Source organism: Montipora foliosa, chromosome 7 (genome assembly GCF_036669935.1).
Source record: "Montipora foliosa isolate CH-2021 chromosome 7, ASM3666993v2, whole genome shotgun sequence".
NCBI classification, from domain to species: domain Eukaryota; kingdom Metazoa; phylum Cnidaria; class Anthozoa; order Scleractinia; family Acroporidae; genus Montipora; species Montipora foliosa.
Window position 1 is genome coordinate 30,540,970 of NC_090875.1, and position 23,273 is coordinate 30,564,242.

At 39.6% G+C, this 23,273-nt stretch overlaps 1 protein-coding gene across 1 annotated transcript; it reads left to right on the forward strand.

Annotated features, from left to right (window-relative positions):
• The first annotated feature begins 583 nt into the window (after positions 1-583).
• Positions 584-22,098, forward strand: LOC138011779 (gamma-aminobutyric acid receptor subunit alpha-1-like). Its single transcript, XM_068858952.1, has 9 exons — positions 584-647; positions 10,824-10,899; positions 12,919-12,989; positions 13,122-13,195; positions 15,012-15,232; positions 17,644-17,726; positions 19,521-19,649; positions 20,382-20,731; positions 21,597-22,098. Exons 1-9 carry the CDS (start codon positions 629-631, stop codon positions 21,867-21,869), a joined length of 1,296 nt encoding a protein of 431 aa, XP_068715053.1. The 5' UTR covers positions 584-628; the 3' UTR covers positions 21,870-22,098.
• Positions 22,099-23,273: the final 1,175 nt, after the last annotated feature.

Here is a 23,273-nt window from a genome sequence, read left to right on the forward strand (position 1 = left end):
CAACCGATGATAAGCTAACTTCTTGGACTTTGCATCATGATGAAATTGAAAAACTCTCGTTCCGTCCGCATTTGCTCTGTTCTAAGCTGGTCAAACTCGGGACTTTACAGTGTTTTACTGTCTTGCATTTTAGGTGTTCTCTTGATCAAATACTGTAAAATGGCGTAAAAAGGATTAGCACGCCAGAATGAACTCCAGAAATACCGTCCAACAATAAGAGGACAAAATTGCCGGACATTCACGTAACAACTCACGTCACTGACAATGAACCGACTTCCTGACGGTCCATGATATGATTGCAAGATCACGCAAAAAATTTCTTTACGCGTTGATGTCAGATACGCTCTTCACTTATGAGGAGAACGAGTAAGTAGGAATACGACGTTCCACTGATTGCTCCTATACAAACACTAACCTGTGAATAAATCTGGGAATAAATATATGATTTGAGTGGACGATGAAGTCGTTGCGGTTTTACAATAGATGTAACACTTAAAGTGGGCTGTTTCCTTTTTAATTGACCTGTCTTGAAACTACCACAATTATATTGTTCAGCATTAAAGTATCCTTTAATCATTGGAGACAACAATTTTAAGAATGTAGGGGAGAGTTCTGTCCTGGCACCCAAATGCTGATTTTCAGATTCTGTCAGTGGCTCAAAAACGCCTCTTTCTAATTGCCAACTGGAAAACATGGACTGGACTCTGGACTGGACTCTGGACTGGACTCTGGACTGGACTCTGGACTGGACTTTATTAAACGAAGTTAATATTTAACCAATAATATAACGATTAACCGTTTCTATTTAATTGAATGAGAATAAGAATGGATGTTTTTTCCAAAGGGAACATAAACGAAAAATCGAACAACGCTGCCCAGTAACTTTCAATCAAGTCAAGCTACTATTACGTGAATGTTGTGACCACGATATATCTCATCCGTGCGCTGTCTAAAGAATGTTAGGAATGTAGTCCAATTCAATATATTCGATATGTTAAGCGCGACCTCTTTGCGCACTATTTCTACAATGGAACCAGCAAGGAAACTGCAAGCTAAGCACTTCAGTTGTTTACAGCGGTAAATTAACGTTACAAACCCCGCCACTTATACGCTTGGCTATGATCGCGTGAATGCTGTGAAAGTTTGAAGTCACCACGTGACAATGTAATGTCGTCACGCGATCCTATCTCGTGCGTGTGCTATTTTAGGAATGTAGCGGACCACCCCTATAGTGAACATTTTTATCACGTTCCAGTTCTTATCACACAAACGTTCATTTCACACGAAACCACGCTGATGTAATTGTATCGATAACACTAAAAAGGTTGATGACAGTAAGTTTTTTTCGGTGTATGTTACCTTGTACTCCAGTACCGATGGTAATTTGTGAAAGACTGTAACTGCAAAAATATTCGAAAAAGAAAAGAAAGTGACGAAGCTACTATACATTCTTGTGCAGTTAATTTGTGCATTGTATGGAATGGGAATAAAGCAGCGTACGAAAAAGGACGATTGTCTAATAAAGGCTAAAGGATTGCCTAACAAAGGCTATTTATTCCGAAACGAAAAGATATTCCTGATAAGATATTTCAAAGCAAGATAATTTTAAGGCGTTGTGGATCCCTCCCTGTTGCATATGCATCTGTGTATCGTGTGCGGCTAGTAACATGTCATAACGAAAAATCGGACAATGCTGCCTAGAAAATTTAAATCAAGTCACTCAATATTTTCGATATGTTAAGCGCGATCGCTTTGCGCAGTATTTCTACAATTGAACCAGCTAGCACTACAAACTAAGCACTTCAGTTGTTTACAGTGGTAAATTAACTTTACAAACCCCGCCACTTGTACGCTTGGCTATGATTGCGTAAGCTCTGGAAAGAAGCAGACTAACAACAATTTTTATAAAAGTGACGACACATTTGAAATTAAATTTGCAAGACATGTTTCGGTCGTGCAACGACCATGTTCAGTTGAAAGTAGAATTAATTTGAAGTTACATTTGAATTTATAATATGCTAAACAAAGATAAATAACAACGTGAAATAAATTGGGAATCTGACAAAATAGCCAAAGGTAACAAAAAAGAGTGTACAATGGAACATGTTGATTAGAACGAGAGAGTTAAATTAGCATGATATAATTGCTTATTATATCAGGAGCAACCTTCTTTAAATAAGCAATTATATCATGTTAATTCAACTCTCTCGTTCTAATCAACATGTTCCGTTGTACACTCTTTTTTGTTACCTTTGGCTATTTTGCTAGATTCCCAATTTATTTCACGTTGTTATTTATCTTTGTTTACCATAATTATTATAAATTCAAATTAATTCTACTTTCAACTGAAGATGGTCGTTGCACGACCGAAACATGTCTTGCAAATTTAATTTCAAATGTGTCGTCACTTTTATAAAAATTGCGTAAGCACTGTGAAAGTTTGAAGTCATCACGTAACAATGTAATGTCGCCAGGCGATCCTATCTCGTGCGTGTGCTATTTTTAGAATGTAGTCCGCTTCAAACACAAGGCTAGATAAGTTATGGGATGGGAAGAGGGGGTGGCAAATACCAAAACATTGTTGCCAGGAGCACGGTTTTTGAGCGTCCCCGAACGTCTCTCTGTGTCAAATTTTTTGCAAAGCCATTTTGGGATTTAAATCTCGGTCTCGCAATCAAAACCCAAAGTCGCGGTCTGGCAGACAAAAACGCTAGTCTCTCCAGAAAATGTAAAAAAATACAAAAAAAATGTGTAAGAAATATCCTACACATATCATGTTCATAATTAATTGTTTCTCGATAACCTCTCGGCTCAGCCAACTTGTATTTATACGTTTATAAACCAAGTTTATCTCTAATGAAGTCGTTGTGGTCCTGTACAAAAAATGTCTCCCTTATGTCAGTAGGGTGAGAGGTCAGTAGGGATGGAATAAACATGGGTGCCCGCTTATTAACACACTCTCTTAGAGGATGAAAATAAACATTGGACTCTTTTCCAAGTTTCTTCTCGCCTTCCTGCATGTATTCCCTTCTCATTTTCCCCACAATTACGAGGTCAAGTGGTGGCCGCGGGATAGCCGGAGGCTCTCGTAATTTCTGATTGCAGCCGTAGCAAACAGACACTTTGCTATTGCAAAAATAAAGAGAGGTTAGTGCAAAGGCTCCTGATGAAGGGGAGGGCTTTTTACCAGAAGCTTGAGCGGTCGCTTGTTCACCGGTTGGTTGTTGACGGGCTGCTTGTTGTGCGTGTTGACCGACCAGTTGTTGACCGGCCAACTGTTGACCGGTTACTGCTTGTTGAGCGTGATGACCGACTGGATGTTCACCGTGTTGACTGGCTGTTGGTTGACCGTGTTGACCTGATGTTTGTTGCCTGGCTGATAGTTGACCGGTTGCTTGTTCAACGGTGGCTTCTCGTCCAGTTAATTGTTCAATTGCTAAGGCAGGGGCAGGATAGTTATATTCCTCGACTATAGGGTGTTTGATCCGCACAGGGCCACCTTTCCGTCGCGATGTGGACTTTGTTCCTTTCTTTCCTCTGCCTTTTGGCATGTCGAGGAGAGCAAGAGACGTCACATCGGGTTTCGCCTTCAAAGCTACATTGTTCAGGAAAAGCACTGCCTCCTCATAACCTTCGGCCACTGCCAAAGTATGAGCGCAGAATTTATATGTGGCCCAGTTTACGCAAGAGCTGTCGCATGTGAACTTGCCGTTTCCTTTGCGAAGTACTTTGTGTGGGTTATGCGGGGAAGATTTGCTAGCAACGTATGTGGTTTCGTTGCCAAATCGGTGAATATCGCTTTCTGCACAACTTAGAATTTGGTTAGCCTTGGCGAAGATATCCTTAAGTTTTGAAAACGGGACGTGCAGGATGTTTGTTTCCTCCGGTGAAATTGAAATGAAAGAGAAATCTATGGAAGAGGCTGGGTCTTCAGAGCGTGGTGGTTCCTCCGAAACAATACTCAGCACATAAAATTTTTCGAAGGCTCTTTTTTTCTGTTCTTCGGTCATACTATAGAATTTTCTTTCTTCCAACTTTTTAATGGTGTATTTGTCGTCGAGAAACCACTCTCCCGGCCCACACATTGCCAAATACTCAAGTGTCTCTTGCCTTGAGACTACTTTGCGAATTAGTTCAACGCATTCAAGAATTCCTAGATTTGTTTTGTTTTTACAGTGTTTCAGAATAAAATTACCACACTCACTACCGTTTTGAGTGTAGACCTCGGGGGGGTAGCCCAGTCCTGCCATCATCCTTGTTGCGGCTCCCATGCAAGAGAGTATTAGTGGGGCTTTCTGGCGAACAAAGTATTCGTAAAATTGCCTACCCTTCACATGCCTTTCATCCCAAACTGGACGAAGAAGATTAAGTCGGTGTTGAAAATCTTGCTCGGTTAAGCAATCAACCAGACCTGGTTCTCGAACAGTCCCACTTCTCCTTCCAAATATTTCCTTTTTATATTCATATGCCAGTGATTTCTGTATTCCCAAGTCTGTCAATTTTCTCATTACATTGTCTTCCATATGGATATCACACAGCAAGTGTATAGCGAAGGGAAAAACAGTTCCAAATGCTTTGTACAGATTTTTCTCTTCGTCCGTTCCGTAACATAGAATGTTTTTTAACTTAGGGTTTAACTGCACTACGGAAGAAGCCAACGCATAATATGACTCATATAGCCGTTGCTGGTGTAGCATAATTGGACCGATCATCACGGGATGACAGTTATTTTTTGTCTTTAAAAGAAGATTTCTATACGTTGTCACTGCAACATAAAAGTCGCCCATATTGAAAGTGACATCTACGCTCAGAGGTGAGAACAATTCCGGATTAGTGCAAAATTGTTCCAATTCCTTTAGTTGTCGGTTAGTGCAGAGTATCACTTGAAGTTCGGGAGATGAATGCACTCGTCGGACAAATGCGGTACCTGGGTTTCTGCTCTCGACTTTGCACATCTGCATTAGTTCCACCACAGCATCAGGGGCCTTACTTGTTTTAGAATGGCCACTTACCGACCTTCTGTAGTCTGATACCTGTTGGTAGCTCCTCGCGTGTTCCCCGGGAAATGATAAATGTCTTACTCCACCTTTCTCTTCAATAATCCGATGGAATACTTCTTTCGGTCGTGAGGCTTGTGACAATTTCTTAATCTCTTCTTTTGTGCTTTTCTGCGTTGGCAAGAACGCCTTACCGCTTTTAGAGTTCCCATGAGACTGCGGTTGAAGAGTCCTTTTCCCTTTAGTAAAGTTGTACTGCATAAAAGCATACTCTGCCAAGTTGCCTGCAGGATCTGCGAGCAAATAATAATTCGGTTTTAGATAACGGATACCGGATACATCTAACGGAATTCAGGCGATTTGGAACTCATGCACTTGGCTTAGTAAATGTCGTGCTTGATTTCGGGAGTTAACGTTTATAATCACAAATGCCACAGGCCAAACAGTGTTTCTTGTAAGACTTAAATTCTGCATGTAAATTATCACGTACCTTTAATCAAAACGAAATTTCTTTTCACATCCGTGAATTTTGAGTGGCAATAAAACCTTCTCTCAATTGTGAAAATGTCATGTCTTCTGTGAGGGTGCACTATAACTTTTATCGACCCATGGTCCTGTTTTTCGGCGTAGAAAGTCTTCGTCCCTGTCCCTTTCCACAGACCGCAACCATCTGTTAAGACATCATGAATATCTGCAAAACACTCTGTTTTGAAAACATAAACTCTGCTGCTTGAGACGTCTAGGGGCTTGTAAGTAGCTACACGCTCTTCAGTAGGTGTGCCCAGTAAAAGTTTTGCCGCATCCTCAGTCGACATGCCCTTTTTCTTGGAAGCGAAGTAAATCGGAGGTAAAGCTTCAACATCGCCTTCGTCGAGGTCCTCCATTTCATTATCCTCGCTTTCTGATCGAGTCGATGAGTTAGACTGGAAAGTAACGACAATAAGCCTTAGGAATAACTTACAGAACCAGTGAGTATAGAGTAGATTGCTTGTTTCTCAGTTGCGCACCCTTTTCGGATTTCGGGTTACAAATGATGTTCCTACAAGCCTTCTTGAAGGCAGATGTTACAGTGAAATCATCTCTGACTAAAGTTAGGTTAATTCATCGAGTTAATAAAAACAAAATAACGTTGAAAGAAGAAAATGCATGAACAGCCAACACATTAAGGATTTGCTGCACAACCAATTGTGAAGAAAAACTCCATCTCTTACAGCCACATGAAGGGAAACTGGCCACTGTAAGTTTTTTTCTGCTATGTAACATGTTGTTTTTTTCTTAAACCTGTGCAGGTTTTTTAAAATTCTTATTCCATTTGGCCATCCCCTTTTTTGTATTTGTATTGTCGAATGCGTTTTCTGATTTTGGGTCGGTCGGTCGGAAAAGGAAAAAAAAGACAAAAATAAAATTGGAAAAGAGGTCTGGAACTAAGAGGCTCGGTACCTCAGCATAATATCCGTGGCATCTGGAAACAACAAGGTGTGGTTAAAAAGTCAACATGGCGGCAATGGAGGAAGGAAAAATCGGCGTCGTTGAGAGTAAGTTTTCTCTGTAGTTGAAGTATGAAGTTAAAAGCAATCTGTAAGGCAAAAAATTGTTGGCAGTTGTTTGAAATAATGTTTCATTGCCTTCTGCGAAAATCTGGGTCGGTCGGACGACACTAAACAGAGAAAAAAGGGGTTGGCTTTTGTCCTGCACGAATTGTTTTTCCGACAAGCACTTGCAGGAATTTTTTTTTTCAAACTCACGCACCCACCCCCTCAACAGTTAAATGGTAGGCCCCTGCTGTTACATTAATACGTACAGTGCAGCTTTCCGGTTGTTCTGAATCGCTGGATAGTATGACAGCTGATGCTCTCCCTTTAATTTTTTTGCCTTTGTTACCAACCTATAAAAAAAGCAAGGAATTGCAAATCAAGTATATCAATTTACGACTTGAGAGATATGTAGATGTTATTGGAATAATTGAAACCCTTTTTTTTTTCGTAAAAAGTCTATTTCTACTTGCGCTGCTTATGAAACGGACATTTATAAACCAAAATAGAGCAGGGTTGATGATGTGGTTAAAGGTTTTGTGGGGCCCATACTGAGTCAAACAACTAATAATAGTATTCATGCCAGTAATTTCAATATCATACGTACACTGCTTCTTCTTCCTTCTTCAGAGCCACTCCAAACATTGAAATGTCTTCTTTTTCTTGTTTGTTTCCCAGTGACAGATTTCTGGCTCTTGCCACCAACCTGAAGGTAAGGAGCATAATATATCATATCATAAGCGTAACCAATATTTAAGACTGTTTAGTGTTGCAGTTGTTTGTTTGTTTGTTTTTTCCTGTTTGACCACCTAGAACCTCACGCACACCATAATAGAGCTGAGTAAACAGCTGCCCAAGTCGTTTGTAAGAGCAAAGGAAATTTTATTATAAATTCAAACTGCTGCGCGTCATCCCACTTTTTTGTCGAGGGTCGAGAGTCGACGTACCAATATACCGTAAAAGCCCTATTAATGTCAGGTCTCATTAACGGGGGGCGTATTAGAGAGGGAGGGGTGGGGGGGAGCTTACTTCAAATCTTTAAAAACCCTGTTTTCTTCTTAAAAGAGTTTTTGTATAAAACTAAAACAACCACAGGGAAATTTGATTATCTACTACAGAGCAGCAAACAGTATTACGTGTTTTGGTGTTTTTAAAAAACAAAACAAAAAACATAAACAGCTGGACCACATGAAGTTGATTTCGTAAGAGGGAATAGGAGGGACTTATTATAAAATCTTATGTCCCAAAACGGGGAGGGGGGCTTATTAGAGATGGGGGGGGGGGGGGTGGGGTTATTACACGAAACGAATTCCAGACGGGGGTTTATTAGAGAAGGAGGTTAATAGAGCTTTTACGGTATAGTAATGTTATCCTTGTTTCCCTCGCAGCCGTTTATATTGTCGTCATGCAAAGCTCCTTGGCTCCTGCGGGGCACGTTTAACATTTTTGCACATGAATGTACTCATCATGCTCAGCCAGGGGGTGTAGTAGTATACCAATATACCCGGTTTTTTTTCCCATAACATACAAAAAATACCATAAAATTGTATAACGTGTGATACTTAATATCTAAAGTTATCTTAAAGCATGTAATTCATGTCTGTATACCTAAAATTCAGAAAGAGCCAGATGCTTTATACCCGAATTGTAACATGAAAATACCATATACCTGGATTAAAATGGCTCTAGATACCGTATACCCAAAACCCCTAGCCGGGCCTGACTCATTTCTTGTCTGTATGCATTCCTATCACTTGTAGTCAGATATTCTTGAACTGTCCAAAAAAAAAATGCTGCTCTCGTCCATGAAGGGAACACTTTCCCGTTAGCAAACACCTTTCCGTTTTGCAGAAGAGTAATTCATAATAATTCATAAATTGTCATGGTCATTTGTAACACATTGAGTTACGATGTTTTTTTTCTTTTAGCAATAGCTTTGATTAGTGCCGACGCGTGGCAAATTAAATGTGAACCAAATATTCCGTGACCTTCGCGTTTGGCAATTATCGATAAGGAAACTTTAAAGATGAAGAGAAAGAAGGGTGAGATCGAATGATTCCTACACGTAGTTTTTTTTTTGTTTGTTTGTTTGTTGCTGTTGTTTTTTTTTTGCTTTGTAAATGAACAGCAGAGACGCACACTATCTAGCCAATCGATTCAGATGGACCGTAAAAATAATAAAAATAAAATAAAAAATTAGAAACGCAAGCGGTTATATTTCCATGACAAGTACCAAGTAACGCGATAAAAGAAAAGACAACATAATATCGCAGGATACCTGTCAGCTCTTTTTGCGAGACAAGTGCAGTTTAGTAATGGAAATTAGATAAATAATTTCTTGTATTACATACGTACGCTTTACTCGCAAGTATTGTACAAGTAAAAATTATCAGGAAAGAACAAATGTTAATTACGTTTGTTTTTTTCCCAGTGCCTTTTCCACTGCTGCTATCACCATCACTGACGTTGATGACATCTGGATCCTTTTCCTGCAAAATATATGAATGAACATGAATATTAATTTTGAGCTTTGGAAGCGTTGTTATATTGATAATTTCCAATTGGAAGGCGTGCAATTCCCGGGGAATACTCTTCTTCCTCCCACGACTCAAATTGCCGTGTTTTCTCTTTCTTTTCCTTCATTCAAAGAAAAACTGAAACACTTTGTTTTACAAAATGCACTATTATGACAGCATCTACATTAACAATGGGGGATGATGTATTAATCTGTTTTAAAGTCCAATAATGTCAGACTAACCTTAACAAAACCTGTCAAAGCCTTAGTTCACCGTGTCCTACCTTTTTATATTGATAATTTCCAATTGGAAGGCGTGCAATTCCCGGGGAATACTCTTCTTCCTCCCACGACTCAAATTGCCGTGTTTTCTCTTTCTTTTCCTTCATTCAAAGAAAAACTGAAACACTTTGTTTTACAAAATGCACTATTATGACAGCATCTATATTAACAATGAGGGATAGTGTATAATCTGTTTTAATGTCAAATAATGTCAGACTAACCTTAACAAAACCTTCAAAGCCAGGTGTTGTCCTGTTAAAGTAGTCATTGTCATCATCGTCACTGGAAGAATAGATTCGTTTCTCCTAAGAGAACAGCGAAGCATGCATTATCAGAAACAAGCATGGTCGCTTACTAAAGGCAACAAAAGATGAAAAGAGTCACTGCATGTTAAAGCTGGACAACAAAAAAATAATTAACTACCTTGACACTTTTGAGCGATTCCGCCAAAGCAATAGTCGTGGCCTCCTCTTCATTTTCCACTTGGTACACCGTCAGCCAGCTACGAGACCTTTCATCATGATCTGAGTTTGACTCCATTCCGCTTACAACTTCAGCGTAACTAGTACTTGGCTTAGGACTTTTGTCCATGTTACAGACATATACCGAAGAAAAATTAATCGCGCGAACTCGAAAAAGCTAAAAGTTAATCAAATACAAAAGCGATCCGATAGATGCCTTCAAGACAGTAGCCGCACACGATGCACAGGTGCATATGCAACAGGGAGGGAGCAACAACGTCTTAAAATTATCTTGCTGTGAAATATCTTATCAGGAATATCTTTTCGTTTCTAAATAAATAGCCTTTTTTAGGCAATCCTTTAGCCTTTATTAGACAATCGTCCTTTTTCGTACGCTACTTTATTCCCATTCCGTACAATGCACAAATTGCACAAGAATGTATAGTAGCTTCGTCACTTTCTTTTCTGTTTCGAATATTTTTGCAGTTACAGTCTTTCACAAATTGCCATCGATACTGGAGTACAAGGTAACATACACCGAAAAAAACGGACTGTCATCAACCTTTTTAGTGTTATCGGTACAATTACATCAGCGTGGTTTCGTATGAAATGAACGTTTGTGTGATAAGAACTGGAACGTGATAAAAATGTTCACTATAGGGGTGGTCCGCTACATTCCTAAAATAGCACACGCACGAGATAGGATCGCGTAACGACATTACATTGTCACGTGATGACTTCAAACTTTCACAGCATTCACGCAATCATAGCCAAGCATATAAGTGGCGGGGTTTGTAACGTTAATTTACCGCTGGAAAAAACATCCATTCTCATTCTCGCTGGGTAATAATTAAATAGAAACGGTTAAATATTAACTTCGTTTAATAAAGTCCAGTCCAGGGTCCAGTCCAGAGTCCAGTCCAGAGTCCAGTCCAGAGTCCAGTCCATGTTTTCCAGTTGGCCCTTTCTAATCACCTCAAAATAATCAAATTCCTCAATTAAGTCAAAAATTTCCATTTCTCTTTTGTTTACTTAGTGTTAGTCTGTACCGCAAGAATGACTATGGAGCCTGCAGGATTTCGACTATTTCTTCTACTGTGCTGCTATGAAGTGTAAGTACCTTAATTTTTCAAGCGTCCATAAGAGACAATTGCTTAAATTGTCAAGAAAAATGCGAGGATTATTTCCCCCAAGAAAGGCTATGATTAGCGCAGTAATGGATGCAATTTTAGCAACTGCGTCACGGTAGAGAAGCCTGAAAATTTCAGGACTTCAACGGGGCTTCTACCCGTAACCTCGCAATACCGGTGCGACGCTTTAACCAACTGAGCTATGAACCCACTGACGTTGGGGGTTGGTCATTTTCAGGTTCTAATTTTCCCGTGTGGAATGAATCAATGGAGGAAATGATATATGAAATATGAAACATATACTGAACTGCGGATATGAAATCAAGTAAGGATCATAGCCTTACTTGGTTTCATATCTGCAGTTCAGTAACTGATTCATTTCATATATCATTTCGTTCATTGATCATTTCTCTATTTCGTTTAGTTAATGGGCCCACGCTATAGCTCGAAAAACGGCCCATCGAAAGGAAAATAATGGAAAGTCATGCTTACACGAGAAGGCAACAGTTGGTGTTACATGCATACATACCGTGCCCCAACGTTTCTCTTTAATTTAAACGTAGCTACAACTGACCACTGTTCTAGCGGGCAGTATTCTAAAGTACGACTGCTAAACGTATTTGGCAATATGTTGATTCACTATTTTACAATGGAGGTTAATTTTTTTTGGGAAATTTTGCGGCGTGCAGATCAATGTTGAACTTTCTGCGAGGTACGTCCTAAAATGGCCATGTAACTGTTTACTTTTAACAAACCCCTGCTAAGTTATCGATACTGAAATAGGTTGTTTTCGTTCTATTTACACAAACAATTTTTTTCCCATGTTTTTATAACGTTTACGTTTTTGTCGACTGTCCCAAATAATGCCGACTAAATTAAACGAAAGATGATATTGCACTTTTTAAGCAAGTCAGTCGTCGAGTGATGCTCATTTAGTTCCTAATCATGTTAATGGCCTTCTTCACCACTTCGGCACCAAAATGTCTTTTATGGCATATTACAATTATGTCATTGATTATACTGAAAATTGTGGCAAATAAACGGAAACTGAAAATGAAACTAAAATGTGTGAAGGTTTCACATACAGGGTCTTTAGATGTCTCGTGCATTCACTCTCAGACAGGAGTGTTTTACTGGAAAATATACCACTCATAAAATTTTTAGGAAACTACATTTCCATATCTTCACTAGTGAGGATATTGATGACAGCATTTCCCGCCTTTTCGTAGTTCGTTGTACCGAATGGCGATTGATAGATTCGTGAAGTTCTCTAAAGCTGACGTAAAATCCTTTTTCTCAGAAACAAGAAAATTCTAACACAAAGAATAAAACTTCATACGGCTTAAAATTCTTCAAGGAGTTCCTTGCAAGTGAAAAAGAAATGAAAAAATTGAAGATATTCCTGCAGCCGAGCTGCAAGAATTTGCGATAAAGTTTGAGCTCGGTGTTTGATAGAAAAATGGTGAGTAAAACACACCTGTCTGTATAATAAAAAGAAAATTATACATTGGCTAGAAGATATGAATTTGATTTTTTCTTGTTAAAAACAATATTTTACTCACTCGCTGCACTGGTTTGTAAAATATTGTTTTCACCACTCGAAATAAAATCATAACTTCGCGCCGGCGTGTAATATCCTCTACATCCCTTTAATGTTCAATCTGCCTTGCTCTGTTTTGTATTTGATACCAAGGAAGAAGATTAAAAGGCAAATGCCTACGCATTCAGATATTCATCGTTATCACCATCATCGTCATCGCCAACGTCATCATTATCGTCAACGTCATCATCTTCAACATCGTCGACAACATCATCAACATTATATATCATCATCATCATCATCATCGTCACCATCTTCAACATCATCACCATCATCATCATCACCATCATCGTCATCGTCAACGTCATCATCATCGTTATCGTTATCATCATCAATATCGTCATCATCATTATCACCATTACTCTGTTGCACTGTTAATTTGATTCCTATTGCGTCAACAGAATTTATTGTGATAGAGAAGTGATAACCATGTTTTTCAAAGACTACGACAGTACAACGTACCCAAACTTCGGTAGGTATAGGTACTTACATGTAGCTAACAATCGATTGGGACTGATGAATTATCATAAAGTCGAGCAAATTCTACGAGACAAGCTCTCGGAAACAAGGCAGTGAATAATGGTCATTTTCTTTTACCCTTTAGAAGAAGGTACACCTACGAAAATCCGAAGCAGCATCTACATTGAATCGTTTGAAAACTTTGAGGAAGCTAACATGGTACGCTAAAATACATTTTACGATCTTTGTTTTGAGGAGTCGCTTGTGGCCTGGCTTTTCATTGTTATCAAAACGAGGCTTTTACATAACAGTCTAAAATTAGAACGTAAGTACAACATGTTTTGTCCAAAGACATTAACTGTCACTTGATCCAACTAGATATGTTCAAGTTAATTCGCTAGAGTGTCTATTTCCAGTCTTCCGATCTTATTTTTGTCCATATTTGGGCATAAAATTGGTTTCCTAAAATCCCCAACTTTGTTCCAAGGAAAAGAGTTGCAAGTTACACGCTTTAAGGTCACGTGCTTCTGCTTAAGACTAATAACAGTTTAATAGGAGGTATTTTTTTTCTTAAAGTGGTGACTCCGGGATGCTGGGATAAAACTCCCAGCGCTTGTTGAAGCAACAACCTTTCGATCACTTGTTCGGTCCTTTACCTGAGCAAACAATAACCAGCTCTTTAGGAAAAAAAAAACGATTATTATTATTATCTGTTGTATTGAATAGCTTTCCAGTTTACAATTTGTTTTGAAACTTGCTGCGGACAAGGTCTAGGCAACAGTTCCTGGACTGAAAAAAAAGAATGTGTGTTTCATTGTCTTAAACTGTAGAATTTTTTGGTGATTTCACAGTTCTGTGATATGATCCACTTCTGACAGTTGGTTAGCACTTTAGTAACATCTTTCTTGTGGGCTAGATCAGAGAGTTCTTTCTTTAGCGTGGTGTTGAAATCTCCCAGGAAGTTAAACACTATATTGGTTTGCTTGATCTCGTAGTCGGAATAGAGTTTTCGGAGACCCAGTCTTAAATCCAGGTACTTTCTCTTCTTATAATCGTTCCTATCGTTGATCTGTCCGATATTACATACAGTTCCTTCCACTAGGATGATAACTTTGTTCTTCTTATCAAAGATCGTCATGTCTGGCTTGTTTGCTCCATTCTCTGGCGCCCTATCTATATATATAGGCGTGTCCCAGAGAATTTTAGCTTCGTCATTTTCTGTGCTTGCTTTCGGGATCACTTGTTTATACCACGCTTTGGAGTCGTCGTTTTCCATGTTATATACTGATAATAAGAGATGGTAAATCGGCCTTAACATTCTATCGTGTCTCGCCTTGTAGATTGTTTGGGCAATGGCAGAGCAGCCGCATAATAGATGTGGGACGGTTTCTTCTGCACTGTGGCACAGTGTGCACACTAAATCTAAGCCTTGTTCTTTTTGTTTCTTTACCCTGTAAACCTTTGTAGGGACGAGCTGTTCTAGAATACTGGTGTGCGCACTTAGTACGACGTCCGGTATGTTTTTCCACGTCATGATTGGGTTGAAGTTGTCTTTAGAGATGTCATTGTCTTTCCAGCGTTGAGTGACAAAGTTGCCCAGCCATAGTTGTTCGGAGACTTTTTGTTTGTACTTTGTGTCTGTTGCCTCTTTAAGGGTTTGCTGAATGTACTTTGGACTACTGATCTTGAACAAAGTTTCCTTCTCACCCATTGTTACTGAGGTGGATTTGTGCTGTTCGTCGAATGTTACATCTACGTTTAATTGCTGGGCGTAAGTCTTGGCATCTTTTATCACTGATCTACTCTTTTTTGCTTCCTTGACGTCCTGAAAGGATTATTATTATTATTATTATTATTATTATTATTATTATTATTATTATTATTATCACCATCATCATTGTCATTGTTATGATGATGACAATGATGATGATTATTGTGGTTGTTATTACTAAGCCTTCTCCAAAGATCCCCCTATTTATGCACCTCTTAGTAATTATAGCGATGACAAGCGAGATCCGTTATTGTTTTACTTCAGGAATACAAGGTACACGCTTACTTCCGCCAATATTGGACAGATTTACGCTTGGCTGGCAAGTCAAACCGAACACAAATCCTAAGAGGAAGAGATATCAGTAAGATATGGAAACCAGATCCATACTGCTACAATACACGTGAATCGGTTCTCATGATCCCAGTTGAAGAGCTGCACAGCTCCGGAAAAATCAGGCCCAGTGGTGACATGGTGGTGAGCATTGGGTAAGAAAAAATTATCACAACTTGGTAAGCTCGAAATGGGAATGTGAGACTATGGGCTGAATCACAGACGCTTTATCAATTCATCTACACGTCTAAAGACCAACTCCAATACTACTTTTAATTTACCCGCCTTTTTTCTGCTTCTTCAGTTCGTCTCTCGTCTCTCTTCTCTTCCCTTTTCAGTCTCACCTGCGTCCTCAACCATTTGACTCACATGATCTGAAAGTTCATTCTCCTAACTACTTCCATACCTTTCTTCCTTGGCTGGTCATGAGAATTTGGTGTTTTATTAGGATCCTTCCCTTGCGCTGATAGTAATCTTTATTCTCAATGCTTGTCTACCTGACAGTGTATTGAAAGTGAGAGGTGAATTTACATATTGATCAATTCTGGAAGTCAAAAGGCTAAGAATTCACCTGTTCACCTCTATCACTTCCTGACATGGTGACTCGGGCATACTCGGAAAAAAATCCGAGTGCTCCTTTGCGGCAGTCGAACCTACGACCTTCCGATTACGAGTTCGGCTGCTCCACCACTTAGCGAATGGGGATGATCGGAAAAATCCGAGTGCTCCCGAACAAGAGGCCAACTTACGACCTTTCAATTTCGATTCAAACGAGAAAAAGCCCAAAGAAGGATTTAAGAGAACGAGTAGAAAAGGCTATGTTCACTGCAAGATACATCCACGTTTAGGAGATGATGAGAACGAGCCGTGATCAATTTGCAGAAATTTTAAACGCTATCGAACCAGACATTTCCAAAGAGAGTTATTATGATAAACGGGACTTTTTAAAAAGTGTCTCTCAGACTTGGCCTTGCTTCATACTCGCCGATAAAGGGTTCTGGCTGTTCATCAACGGCATTAACAACCACGGTGTGTCCGTCATCTTTCTTGCAAAAGATGCTGGAAGCCTACTGTAGGCTTGAAAATAAGTCTGATAGCGATTCGTGATTGGCTAGCAGCCCGGACGAGACTCGATTCAAGAGACAACTTTGTTGGAAGAGCGGTAAAACACTGTAACACTGTGAGTTACGTCGTGCAGAATTTTTCAGTGATTGTTGGACGTGTTGTTTGATCAAAAGAAATTCCATCGAACACTTGATCGAACAAAAAATGTTGGACGAACATCCTCCAACATGGGCGGCCAAACAGTCGAACAATGCTGAAGCGAACAAAGTTAACGTTGGAGCGTTGAATCCAACGGCGAAGGAACGCGCCAACATGTCAAACCCACGTGCGGGGCATGTAGAGCTTTTAGTTGAGAGCCGTAAGCAATGACGACGGCGACAGCAACGAGAACGTCACAAATTTGCATGTGTAGTGGGCAAACGCCCTGCGCGTGCATTTTTCACTTTTGTCCATTTCTTTGCCGTCGTTTGCAAAACAACAGCGTGAAATAGCCAAATTTGAGGTTTTATGAAAAAAGGCAGCACTTGAGGATAATTTTTCATTTTCTCCCCTAAGCTAACCGCCGTTCAGACCATGCAGTGCTTTTTTTTAGAAACTACGACACCCTTAACTTGATATATTAAAAATGTTGAAATAGTAACGAAGTGATTACAAGAACGTGAATTTATATTTTGAAATGACGTTCTCGTTGCCGTCGCTGTTGTCGTTGCTTAAGCTCCCTATTTTTTCATGGCGTTCTCGAAGTAGTGGTCATCGTCGTCGTTGTCCTCGCGTACTCTAAGCTCCTTAATAATTGTGACATGTCACAGTTCCTCTATTGTCCTGATACAAATAGCTTGTGTTTTGTAACAGTACGCGACAATTTTTCAAGATGGCGGCACCCGGGAAATGCATGTGAAAACGAAAATGATCAATCAATTATCCAGAATCAAAAATACCATAATACTCTTTGTTTGTCCCTCCAACATTTTGCATAAGCCTGGTTTTCATTTTCTCTTGGGACTTACAATGGTCCCAAGAGAAACCGGAAACAAAGTTTATGCAATATCTTGGAGGGACAAACAAAGAGAATAGAGGTTTTGCATGGCAGCCATGTTGCATGGCAGGAACAATGAAAATGTTTTGCATTAGAAAGAACATTTTTTCCCATAGGAAAAAGAATCTATTGTCCCAATATATGGCTGCCGTGCAAAACCTCTATTACGATATTTTTGATACTGGCTAATTTTGTAATTCATTTCCTTTGGATACAAACAATCTCAAACAATTGTAACTGTAACTATATTATTTTCTGTGGTGTAAAGTTATCTTTGTTGAAGTAAAGGTTTCCTTTAAGACTTATAGCCAAAGGGTCACAAGCATCTGGCCAAATCCGCCTTATTTCCACTGATTTCTTCATCAAAATTGCATGGTTTCCCAAATTGTCTTAGTAAGTACGACGATCATTTCCTCGTATTATTATAATTGCTATACATTCACTTCATCTTTCATTTCATTTCAGAGCTGTCATACTCGCTTCTTGCGTTATGAATCTAGAAGATTACCCATTAGACTCACAAACGTGTCACCTCCAATTTGGAAGCTGTAAGTAGTAGGTAGTTTAATTTAATGAAGAGGATCATTTCAATAATTAAAGAAGACTCCTGCGTGCTCGAAAAACGAATTTAAAAACCTGACAAATTGTGACTGCAGCAGACACTGTCACCTTTTGCTCAATAGGAGACCACGAACCAACTGTGGAGCTTTCAATAAATACACCTCTTCTAAGTAGTCCACAACCTAGATGTGTCGATCTGCGATGGAATGCTGCCTATCATTTTACTGCATTTTATACTGTCAGGACGCTTACTGCTATTTTAAATTAAGCACGAGAACGGCTAAAGCCTTTTTTAATTTTCGCGTGAGCAATCCCTCGCGCGTCTACTTGATTGCAGACCAATCAGAGGCGTTGTGGTCATCAGGCAAATCTGATTGGTCATCATTTCGGGGGACCTGTATTGAAAATTGAAATGATACCGTAAATTGATGGACCAAGGCCGAATGAGAGAGATCGGCTCCTCTGAGTATAATGGACTTCTGATAGGTCTTTCTTTTTTGATTACGTATTGTCAAATATCAACATTAACAATTTAATTGACGCGGAAAATAATGACTCCTCTACGGCATGGGTCGAACCAGCTCCAGGAGACTCGCGGAAGATCCTCGCGGTAGCCTTCAGAGTACTTTTCCACCGATTTCAAACAGTATTCGACCGGATAAAGAGCTACATGTACAATGCATGTATCTGTCGCGACTGTAACTACAACCTCGTTCCCAGGGTCTCTCTTCTCTGCCTCCATTGTCAACGACAATGGAGGCAGAGAAGAGAGACCCTGGGAACGAGGTTGCTGTAACTAGTCAATAAATGCAATCAAAATATAGCTGTTCCCAACGTTGTGGCGCGTCCATGGCATTTTGGTGTCCTTACAGCAATCTCGAAAAATTCTGCATAGCCGTACACAGGCACACCACTTCGAAAAACACAGAACGCAAAAACGAAATTACGTCGAACGCAATAGTCTTTGTCCAATTACGTCTCACGGTTTGATTACGAATTGTTCGACATATAGCCTATTCAGTGACATATTAAACGTGTTCTTAATAAACGTTTTAAACTAAAGATTGCAATGCCATGTAATGGTCTATGCATTACATTGGATCAACACAAACAATGATAAGCATAAACAAACCACTGTTACGACAGATCAAACAACGTTCACAAAGGCCTACAGGCCGACAGCACCGAGTTGGCGGACCGTACTTCCAGTTTCCAAGAGAATGCCTTCACGATTCAAAATTGTTTGCGTTTGAAAACTTTCAACTCTGGAAAGCGGAATCAAAAAGTTGCGGATTCCCATGCCACATTCGTCGGATACGTCTGGACGGAAGGCGAGTCCGCAAAGAAAAAGTTGCGGATTAATTAAGAAATGTCCAGATACGTGTGGACAGCGCTTTAATTAAGCTCTTATTCTTTAGCCATCGTAGCTAAAAATATAACACAAACAGCGGTCACGGTGATTAACAAGGTAAACCAACGCATGGTATGCTAGGCTGATACCGTTACAATGTTTGAAAACTACTTATATATTCATATAGTAAGGGGTCTATACATAGTTGCCTAGCCGGCCGCATACCAAACGTCAAGTCGATAAAAACGCATTGGTTTACCACGTTTATCACCGCTGTACCATTTTGCTAAAAGACTGAGGCTCTGGGACTCGGTTAGGTGGCGAATGTCCCGACCCGAGAATATTACTGGCGCTGAGGTGTCGTAAGCTGGTAAATGACAAAGGAGATAACTTGTATCGAGTGAGGATTTTTGTATCTCTATCACGATAGACGCCTATACTTCTGATCAAATTATGTACGAATGGATTCCAGAAAAAGTTGGAGTTGGAAGCATGGAAATGGCTCAGTTTGAACACAAAGGATTCAAGTTATCATCTGGTGTAAGCGTTTATGCCGTTGGTAGGTATTTTCGCGGTAACTTGTTTTTCTGTTTATTGTCCGTTTGTCTGTCTGCGTTTAAAATCATCCCAGGCTTATTTATTCGTTTGAGCATTTCCGTGATTATCTTCGAGCTGTAGAAACAAAAGAAATGACGGTTGGAATTCTTATCTTTGTTACATGGGTTTAAGACTTAAAAAGATAAGAATAACGGCACAAGTTATGGAGTATTTTTACATGACGTCACGTCGGCCAGTGAAATAAAGAACCAGCGGCCATGTTGGAGGAATGAAATATGCTTCTGGGAATAGGCCACTTTGGAAAATACCATAATACTCTTTGTTTGTCCCTCAAAATTTTGCATAAGCATTGCCTTTGTTGTCTCTTGGGACCGTATCTTGGGACCGACAATGCTTATGCAATTTTTTTTTTTGGGGAGGGGTGGAGGGGAGGGGGGGGGGGGGGGCAAACAAAGACTGTTATGGTATTTTCCGAAGTGGCCTATTGAACTCTATTTTACTAAAAAGTTTTCCTTTTCTTGTAGTATGCAAATATGGCTTTTGGTCACATGAGCTAACACATTGTATTAAAAACAACAGAAATTCATGTTCCATTATGTCGCTTAGGTCTGGATCCGAAGTCACGTTCATCTTTGTGGCGCGTCCAAAAAAAAAGAAAAAAGGGGGGAGGGTTTACTTAGCCTATCAAGGGAACATAAATGCTGACATAGGTTTTTTTCATTTCCGTTGCTAGGGAATTACTCAACAATAACTGTCACCTTTTCGTTTCAAAGACGCCTTGGTTACTTTCTCATTCAGATCTACTTACCGGATATGTTTCTTGTGATGCTAAGCTGGATCGCCTTCTGGATGGAAAAAGATGACATCGGCAACAGAATGGCTCTGGGTATCACCACAATTCTGACCATCATGTTCCTCCTTGGATCTCTGAATAGTAACTTGCCTCAAGTCAGCTATGCAAAGGCATTGGATTGGTACCTGCTTGTATCCTTCAGTCTCGTGTTCCTGTCTTTGATTGAATCCAAAACCGTGTATATACTCATAAAGAAAGCGACCAAAAAGGATCGAAGTATAAGCATCAAGGTAACGCAGTTTTTGTGAAGTACGGTCAGGAACGAATGAAGAGGAGCCTCCATGTACACTGTATCCTTAAGTCCACCTTTGCGCGTATCTTTCTATTTTTAGAACTAACCCTTCAGCAGGAGACTCACATTTACATCAATTTGCATTAACTTGCAAAATTTGCATATATTGGTCTTGCTTTTTTTGTCTCCGTTTGACAATAAGTTTATCGTTATTATCCATTCTAAACAGAGCGTGGAGAGCCGAAGAACTCGTGGCGTTCTAAAAATAGAAAGATACGTGCCAAGTTCGACTCATAGGGCTTGTATGGGAGAGGCAAGGACCTTATCATGGGCTTTTGATAAGGTGTACTTGTTGATGCTTCAATTCATGTTTACCTCGTCGTTGACGAAGTCATTTAGTAAAGTTCATCATTATTGTCATCGTCATCACCAACATCGTCTTCGTCATCATCATTATCATCGTCATCATCATCATTGTCGTCGTCGTCGTCGTCATCATCATCATCATCGTCGCCGTCGTCATCATCATGACCATTGTCGTCTCCAGGACCAGTTTACTTGATTACTGACAGTCGTTGTCATCATTATCATCGTGATTACCATCTCTCTCGTCGTCATCATCATCGCCATTATTCATATTATTACCAACTTTACCCGATTATTCACGATGGCTTCTTCGTGATAATTTACATTATCGTAAAGCGTCATCATTGTCATCGTCGTCAACATGGCTATCACAGTTATCATGACTATTTTTCTAGACAACTGACAAGGTCGTTGTCATCAATATCATCATCGTCATCATTATCTTAATTGTCACCATGCCGTTGTTGATTGCTCATTCTATTCTTCCAATGTTTTAGATCCCCAAATCCAAATCACTGTCTGGCTCCGAGACTAATGATAGAAGCAGAAGGAAGCCCAATGGCCATGCTTATATGGAGAATAGAGAAGAACTTGAAATGGGTCTTAAGGACATCAAAGTTGACAAGATATCGTTGGATAGTTGCGAAAGACAAGAGAACACGAAAAACAAAAGAATGAAAAAGATGGCAAACCTGATTGACAACATTTCGCGTGTATTGTTTCCTTTGACCTTTGCCTGTTACAACATTTTTTACTGGACACATTACTAAACAGACAAGGGTTGTGTTGCGTTAAATGGACGATAGCACAAAACGCAAGATTTGTTGGTCGAAATTTGCTTTAGTTTGAAAGCGGTAGATCGGCCATGAAAATATATCTTCATAAAACAAAAGTACTCTTTTTTTGCCCATGAACAATAAAGGAATGGAATTCTTTCCCTAATGACGTATTGATCTGAGAAATCAAGCCTTGAAGTCTGTAAAAAAGCCCTGAATAATATATATGGATTAATTACCTTGACTGAATCTGTTTATTATTCCTTTGATCTCATTCTTCACACCCTTAGTCGTATCTGAGTTATTTTACCTTTTAAAGAACCTCCACAACCAGAAGAAGAAGAGCGATACCCAAAGTTTACTTTTAAAATTTTGCTGTCATTCTGCATTACTCTGCATCATTAGCAGAAATTCGTGACATTTTGTTCACGGGATGATTTCTGTCTGCGGTTACCCTTGAAACCAAAGGAACATGCTCACTGGAGTCAAATTGCAAAAACAGCATGTACCAACTGTACCAGCTTCACGTCTCAATCTTCCTTGGATCCTTGATCCGTTTTCCTTACTTAATTTAAACCATCGACCAGGAATCCAAAAATTAAGAAGGTCAATGTAGTCAAACTCATTTCCTCTCTCGTCTTTCATTCCAACAAGCTCATGCCATTTCATCAGAATTAGATATGGGATGTATATTGACAGAGCTATTTCAGATTCTAGACTGCGCTGCTGATTTATATAAGTCGGAGGGGATCCAGTGACTTTTAGCTTACAGCCTAGGGCTTCCTTTTCGAAATTGAGAGAAACATCAGACATTTTTAGCGGTATTCCTCTGGGCTCAGGATGTGAAAAACACGAAGAACAGTCGAGTATATTTGACATTCGTAATTTGGCGCGATTTTTCGCATCTAGGAGTCTGCAGATATTTGAAAGAGCAGTAGAAAGCGTAGAAATGCTAGGTTGCTAAGCTAACATAAATATGGCAGCCTTTTTGTGCGAAGAAAGCTATGGAAAATGGTCGTTCTTCTCGTTTTTTTTTTTTTTTCACATCCTGCCTGACATTCGTGAGACCAGATGAAGGCTACATCCATTCGTGAAAAAGCGTCCTTTTCGATTCTGTTTTATGGTGGAATGTTTTATTTAACGTATTTTTTGAAGAAAAGTTCGAGGGGTCGGCACCGATGGAAGCGTGAAAGAAACGCACAGCTCAAAGCTTGGAACTCAAGATAAGTGAGGGTATTTTGATCAAATTAGAAGGCAAGTACCAGCGTAAGTCCTTGTAATTTTGGCGCTATTTGGCGGCTCGAACAATGAACGAAATGGTAAAAAAAAATCTTCGCTTCGTAGTGTAGTTGCATATTATGTATCAGGAAAAGGTCGGCACATAAAATTTAAGTGAAG